Source organism: Calypte anna, chromosome 3 (assembly GCF_003957555.1).
Source record: "Calypte anna isolate BGI_N300 chromosome 3, bCalAnn1_v1.p, whole genome shotgun sequence".
NCBI classification, from domain to species: domain Eukaryota; kingdom Metazoa; phylum Chordata; class Aves; order Apodiformes; family Trochilidae; genus Calypte; species Calypte anna.
The window spans coordinates 1,082,093-1,089,433 of record NC_044246.1 but is presented as its reverse complement, the minus strand read 5'-3'; the positions used below and the strand labels follow the sequence as shown (position 1 = coordinate 1,089,433).

General features: G+C 61.0%; 1 protein-coding gene across 1 annotated transcript; it reads left to right on the top strand.

Annotated features, from left to right (window-relative positions):
* Positions 1 to 296: 296 nt before the first annotated feature.
* FBLN7 (fibulin 7) lies at positions 297 to 6,135 on the top strand. The gene is given in 11 exon segments (XM_030446666.1): positions 297 to 326; positions 599 to 808; positions 2,140 to 2,299; positions 2,812 to 2,852; positions 2,854 to 2,899; positions 2,902 to 2,982; positions 3,419 to 3,544; positions 3,627 to 3,764; positions 3,859 to 3,996; positions 5,317 to 5,455; positions 5,606 to 6,135. Coding segments are annotated over 11 exon segments (1,482 nt in total). The 3' UTR covers positions 5,979 to 6,135.
* The last annotated feature ends 1,206 nt before the right edge of the window (positions 6,136 to 7,341 follow it).

Genomic DNA, 7,341 nt, shown 5'->3' with positions numbered 1-7,341 from the left:
TTCTGCTCTGTCCGTGGCAGGGGCTGCTCTACAGCCGTGCCCAGCAGGTGGAGCAGGGACCCCGCACACCGCCCGGCAGCTCCCACCTCCCCTGGGCTGGGGAGGGGGTGCAGGGGAGAGGAAAGGGGGTGCAGGGGAGAGGAAAAGGGTGCAGGGGCTGGGGAGGGGTGCAGGGGATGAGGAGAAGTTGCGGGGCTTGGGGAGGGGAGGTCAGGGCTGGGGCAAGGGTGCAGAGGGTGGGGAAGCGGATGCAGAAGATGAGGAGGGGGTCAGAGGCTGGAAAGGGGGTGCAGAGGATGCGGAAGAAGGTCTCGGTCTGGGAAAGGGTACAAGAGCTGGGGAAGGGGATGAAAAGATGACGAGGGAGTCCTGGGCTGGGGAGGGGGTGCAAAGGCTGGGGAGGGGCTGCAGCGGATGGGGATGGGGTGCAGGAGATGGGGAGGGCTCCCGTGGTGGACACGCGTGTCCCGGGGGCTGGTGGCCCTGCCGGGGATGCCGGGGGGAGCCGGCGGTGGTTCCCCGGGATGCCCCGAGCATCCCCTGCCAGCCGGGATCGGGGCAGGGGGGGGGGAACCACTCTTCTCCGGGGCGGAGAAAGCGCCGAGTCCCGTCCCGTCCCCGCAGCCGGGGGGAGCGGGGGCGGCGGGGGAGGCCGGGCGAGCCGGGCCGCGGCCGGGGCGGGGAGAGGCGGGAGGCAGAGCCCGGGGGAGCCACGGACCATGCCGGGGGCTCGGACCACCGCCCGCTCCTGCTGCTGCTGCTGCCCCCGCTCCTGCTGCTGCTGCTCCCCGCGGCTCCGGCCCCACAGGTGAGGGGGGGACACACACCACCCACACCTCTCCCAGGGACTCTGGGGGTTGGGGGGGTCTCCTCTCCTCTCCCCCCCCTCTCCCCGGGGTGCTCAGCAAACAGGTGGGGAAGTGACACCGGGGTTAACCCGGGAACTGCTGCTTTGGGGGGCTTTATTTTGCCTTCTTCCCAACCTTCCCCCCACGCACACACACCTGAAGTCACCACTTCCATACCAGGGGGAGGGGGGGGAGGAATCCTCACGGTTTTTTCTTTTTCTTCTTGGTTTGTTTGTTTCTTTTTTGAGGGGAGGGGAAGGGTTTGCTCCGGAGCAGCATCCCGCCCGGAGCTCCCGAAGTTAAACCCAGCCCAAACAAAGAGCTGGTTCTGAAGCTCCCTGCCAGGCATCTGTTTGCTTTTGCCTCTCCCGCACCCCAGAGCTGCCGCTCATCCCACCGGCAGCCTGAGACCCCCCCCAAAAAAACCCCCAAACCTCCCGGGCGGGCAGCGGACACAGCAGGGCTGCTCGGGCAGGGATTTTTCTTTCTTCTTTGCAAACGCCTGGGGAAGGAGAAGCAGCTTCAGCACAGCGGGGGTTTGTGGGGAGAAACCCTTGGGCCAGGTGGGGCAGTGCCCAGCAGCTCTGCTTGCCCCCCCAGACCCTGCGTGTGTTCCCCTCCTCCTCTCTGGGCTGTAAAACCTCCTTGGCTTTGCTCAGCTCTTGCTCTTTTTTCTTTATTTTAAGCCAATTCCACAGGAAGCCCATAATGAGGGTGCCCAATCTCCCGGGTGAGTCAGGCCGGGGGTAGCCATGGGGCTGCAGGCAGGAGTCCCAGCAGCTCCTGGCCCCGGCAGCACTCACAAGACAGATGTTTTCCTCTTCTTTTGTCATGTGGAAGCGGGACAGGGCGGCAGCTCCAGCAAGGATGGAGCACGAGTTCATGGCATCCCTCCCAGGGCCAGCAAAGGGGCTGCAGCCTCACTCGAGGAGGAGGAGGAGAAGGAGGAGGAGGAGGAGGAGGAGATGAGATATGAGATATGAGATATGAGATATGAGATGAGATGAGATGAGATGAGATGAGATGAGATGAGATGAGATGAGATGATGAGATAATGGAGGAGAGGATGCCTGAACTGGGGACTTCTCTCACAGGCTGAAAAAACCCCAAACTCCTCCTGAGTCTGGGAAAATGGGGGAGGGGATAGAAAATCAGGTGTCTCAGGGGATCTTTGATGCTGCAGAGCTCCTGCAGGAGCATCCCCAGCCCCCAGCAGCAGCAGGCTGGGTCGGGGCTGGCATGGGGAGGGGGTGTCTGTCCCCTGTCCCAGCACCCATCCCTGTCCCTGCAGAGCTGCCCGGGCAGGCAGCAGCTCCTGGCTGCCATCCGGCAGATGCAGCAGCTGGCTGAAGGGCAGGAGCTGCGTTTCACAGAGGGGCTGCGCCTGATGAAGAGCCACCTCAGCACCCTGCACACCTCCCTGGCCAAAGCCACCCCTGAGACACCCCCTGGTGAGTCCCCCCCAGGTCCCGCCGGGTGCTCCTAGGGCTTTGGGGGGTGCTGGGGTGGGATGGGAGGAGGTTTGGGCATCTCCAGGGATGGAGGTAGCTGGATCCGTGTTGGCAATTGTGGGCTGTGGGTTCCAGCACTTCTGGCAGCCTGGAAGGCATGAGGAGGGTCAAAAAGTCTGTAAGAGTTGGAGCAGAGAGCTCTGGCAAGGCATGGGGAGTGACTGGGCTGGAAAAGTGTGTCTCTGGCAAAGAAAAGCAACAAACCAAAACCACAGAAGGATGGCAAAATGCCACCAAGTTCTTTGGGCAAAACTGCCACCAAACCCCTTGCTGGTGATGCACACCCCACTGTGAGGCTGGGTGTTGAGGTTACCTCAGCAGCCAAGACCTGAGGAGAACAAGAAGTTGAAGAGGAGGCCACTGAGGGGACGGGGTGGAACCCTGGGGGGACAGGAAAGGCAAATCAGCACTGCCCCAAATGGGCACTGACCCCCACCCCTGTGCTCTCATAGCCTCCTGCCCTGCCCTGCAAGCCCCGGCGGAGGAAGTAATGTTTTGGCAGCAAATATCTGGTGGAACACGAGGTTCACTTCACCTGCCAGCAGGATTCCAGCTGCTGGGCTCCAGCACCAGGACCTGCCAGGCCAATGGCAGCTGGAGTGGGCAGGAGCCCCGATGTGCAGGTACAGCTGGGGACACTGGGGATGAGAAGGGTGCTGAGCCCCTGTGCCAGGCTGCCCAGAGGAGCTGTGGATGCTCCCACCCTGCCAGTGCTCAAAGCCAGGTTGGATGGGGCTGGGAGCACCCTGGGCTGTGGGAGGTGTCCCTGCCCATGGGGTTGGGACTGGAGGAGCTTTAAGGTCCCTTCCACCCCAAACCAGTCTGGGATTCTATGCTTCTGTGGTTGGGTTGAGCTGTCCCAACTTTGTTACATGGAATCATCATGGTTTGGATGGGAAGGGACCTTAAAGCTCCTCCAGTCCCAACCCCATGGGCAGGGACACCTCCCACAGCCCAGGGTGATCCAAGCCCCATCCAACCTGGGCTGGGACACTGCCAGGGCTGGGGCAGAGCCATGAAACGAGGCTGCTGGAGTTTGGGTCATTTTTTCTGTTGCAGAGATCAGCGAGTGCTCGAGCAGCCCCTGCCAGAACGGGGGGACGTGCCTGGAGGGGCTGAACCACTACAAGTGCCTCTGTCCCCAGCAGTGGACCGGAGCCACCTGCCAGTACCAAGCCCAGACGGGTGGGTGACCCAAAACCCTCCCAGCCGCCTTTCCCTCACCCCACCTCCTTCCCAACCTCATCCCGCCGTGCCTGTCCCCCAGCTCCCCCTGCTTGGAGCGTCAGGGACGACCCGGCCTTCAGCCGCCAGCCCCGCTGTGCCCAAATGGACCGAACCCAGCACTGCAGCTGCGACCCGGGCTTCCACATGAGCGGCACGGCCGCCAACGGGCTCTGCCAGGGTCAGCCCCGAGTTGGGAAGGGGGTGGGGGGCACAAGGTGCAGGGGAGGGGTGGTCCCAGCCCTGCACCCCCTCCCCGGGACCTCTCTCCGCAGACCTGAACGAGTGCGAGGTCTACAAAGGGCCGGGCGGGCCCCGGCTCTGCGCCCACTCCTGCATCAACCTCCCCGGCTCCTTCCGCTGCGCCTGCCCCGGGGGCTACATCCTGCTGGGGGATGGCAAGAGCTGCCAAGGTGAGGGCTGGGGGTGCCAAACGGAAGGATTCACCCCCCCGGTTCGCTTTTTTTCCCCCACTTCTTTTTTTTTTTTTTTCTTTTTTCCCCTCTCCACGCAAAGGTGGCAGCGGGAGGTGCCCGGGTTGGGCTGGGAGAGGGGGCACATGGGGAGGTTTGGACACAGCTGAGGTTTCAGGGGTGCTCCTCGGCCTCCCAGGAACGGGGTATTCACAGATTCACACAGTGTTAGGGTAGGAAGGGCTTTCCAGGGATCACCCAGTCCAACCCCCCCAGCCAGAGCAGGGAACACCCAGGGCAGGTCACCCAGGAACACATCCAGGGGGGGTCTGAATGTCCCCAGAGAAGGAGAATCCAGAACCTCCCTGGGCAGGTCCCTCACCCTGGCAGTGAAGAAGCTTTTTCTGATGTTTGCATGGAACCTCCTGTGCTCCAGCTTGCACCCACTGCCCCTTGGCCCACCACTGGTCATCACTGAGAAGAGCAAATTAGGAGAAATTAGGGTATTAGAATAGGAAATTAGGGTATTAGGATAGGATATTAGGATAGAAAATCAGGATATTAGGTGAAATGAGAGTATTAGGATAGGAAAATAGGATATTAGGAGAGATTTCCTTACTGGAAGAGTGGGGAAGCTTTGGGACAGGTGCCCAGGGCAGTGATGGGGCCACCAACCCTGGAGGTGTTCATTAACCATGGCACTTGGGGACATGGTCTGGAAGGTGTGGTGGTGTTGGGTTGGTGGGACCTGAGGATTTTAAAGGGCTTTTCCAAGCTCAGAGAGTCTGTGATTCTATGGAAAGAGTGCAGGAGTCCCCTGTGAATGGCACGTCCCTGAGAAGAAAGACAAAAAAGCATTAAAAAGCAAGAATCAGGCAGCAAGGGGCCAGCAGCTTTCTCCTCCTAAACCAGAGGAGCAGCTTGGGATGGTGGGTGGCCAGGGCAGGTCCTGTGAAACTCTCCTCCTGCAAACCAGGGATATTTTTGGTGCTGCAAAGTGTTGATTTCTGCAGCTCAGGGAGAGACAACTGAAGTTTTCTCCTTTCCCCCCCATAATTTCCGTGCCTTTCACAGGACCTGGCTAGTGCTGCCAGCAAATCCCTGCACCCCCAGCTCCTGGTTTGCTTGCTGGGTGTCTGGGGGGTGTCCTGGGTGTCTGGCAACCCCAGGGAGCTGCTGCTTCCCAGCAAGTCAGCAGGAAAGTCAGGAGAACCAGCTGCCCCTTTTGCCTGTTTTCCACCCAAAGCAAGCCCCGGGGGGTTGGGGGGGCAGTTTGGGGTCTCCAGTGAGCCTGTGTGTGTGTGTCCCCTTGTTTTGCAGACATTGACGAGTGCTCCCTGTCCCAGCACAACTGCAGTGTGGGGACCTCCTGCATCAACACGGGGGGGGGTTTCCAGTGTGTCAGCCCCCAGTGCCCCCAGCCCGCTGGCAATGTCACCTACGTCAAAACCTCCCCCTTGTAAGTGGTGCACAACCTGCTTTGGGGTTCTTTGTTTGGGTTTTGGGTTTTTTTTTTGGGGGGGGAAGAGCCCAAACTGTGTCCCCAAAACCATCTGTGTGTGTTGGGGGGGGAACCTCCTCCCCTCTCCATCTCTTCTCTCTCTTGCAGCCAGTGCGAGCGCAACCCCTGCCCCATGGAGAGCCGGTCGTGCCACCAAGCCCCCAAAACCATCTCCTTCCACTACCTCCCCTTGCCCTCCAACCTCCTGACACCCACCCCTCTCTTCCGCATGGCCACGGCGGCGGCACCGGGCCGGGCCGGACCCGACAGCCTCCGGTTCGGTATCCTGGGGGGGAAGAGCCGCGGACACTTCGTCATGCAGCGCTCCGACCGCCAGACCGGAGAGCTGATCCTGGTGCAGAGCCTCCAGGGGCCCCAGACCATCCAGCTGGATGTGGACATGTCCGAGTACCTGGACCGCGTCTTCCAAGCCAAGCACCTCTCCAAAATCACCCTCTTCGTCTCCGCATATGAGTTTTAAGGGGAAGGGGGCAGGGTAGGGGGTGGCTTCCCTGGTGGCCGGGGGTTCCCCTGCTGGCTCCAGCAGCGCTGCCAAGCCCCGGTGTGATGATGCGGGATGTGCATCCTGCCCTCCACCTCCGGGTGGCTTTTACACCATGGGGAGGAACACAAAAAAACCCAACCCAAACCAAACAAAAAAACCCCAACAAAAACCACAAATGAGGTGCCAAAGAAAGGGGGTGCAGAGCATCCTCTTCCCCCGAGGCTCAGGAAGGATGAGGTCCTGCAGCCTGGGGGCCCTCACAGGCTGGAATCCTGAATTCCGTTTCGTCTTGAGGAAGGAGTTGAGGTGGTGCGTGCAGGAGGAGGGAAGGAAGGCTCACGGTGGCCTCTGCCTTCCTCCTCCTCCTCCTCCTCACTGGCCCCAGCTTGTTCTGTACCAGCCCTGCTCCCCGTGGGGTGCTGAGAAGGAGCCCTTGGGACTGACCAGGCCTGGAACAACTCCCTCAGCACCCATCCCTCGGAGCCCTGGCTGGCTCTGGGTGCCCTCCCTGGTGAGCAGGACCTTGCTGCAGGGTGAAGGAGCAGGCGAAGGGGTGGGGGCTGCCCCCTGCTCCAGCTCCGTCCCCGCGGGGAAGGCTCTGGCTGCTCCCGGTGCTGGCGCCGAGGGAGCTGGAGGAGTGGGAGCAGCGCTGGGTGGGTTGGGTGGAGGGGACATGTGCCGGGGGTGGGCGGTGGAGACCCCCCCAGGCCCGTGGCCTTCCCCCCTCGGAGGAACCTCCTCCCGGTGCAGTGCTGGTGCCTGTTATCCCCACCCCCCCGATGTTATGCATGTTTCTCCTTTAGTACAATTAAACCGCGACGTAACCTCTGAGTTGATTGATTGCCCCATGGCCACCGGGGGTGATGCCCAGGGACTGGGGGGTGGGACAAGAATCTGTCTCTGTTATTTTTATTTAGCTCAACCCCAAGGATCCTCCCCCCGTGAGCATCCTCGAGGAAGAGGAGCTCCCCTCCACCCCCCAAAAAACGCACCCACAAAAATCCTTCCCACTCCTTGTCCCAGGGGGAGAGACTTCCTGAGGAGATGGATCCCTGCTGGATGGAGCTCCTGGATTTTTTTATTTTTATTCTTTTTTTAGGGGTTTCATCTCCTCCCTGGGAGCTGGGGAAGGGGCGGGACCTCCCCGCGCAGAACAAGGAGGGACATTGAGCGGGGGCTGCGGGGCGGATGGAGGATGTTTGGGTTGGCGAGGGGCTGAGCCAGGCAGGGGAACGGAGCCCGGGGAAATGAAGAGCCAAGAGGCTCAAGAAAACCCCAAAACAAAACAAAAAGATCACAAACCCAACATCTAAAATAAAACGCTTTGCTCAAAGTGGAG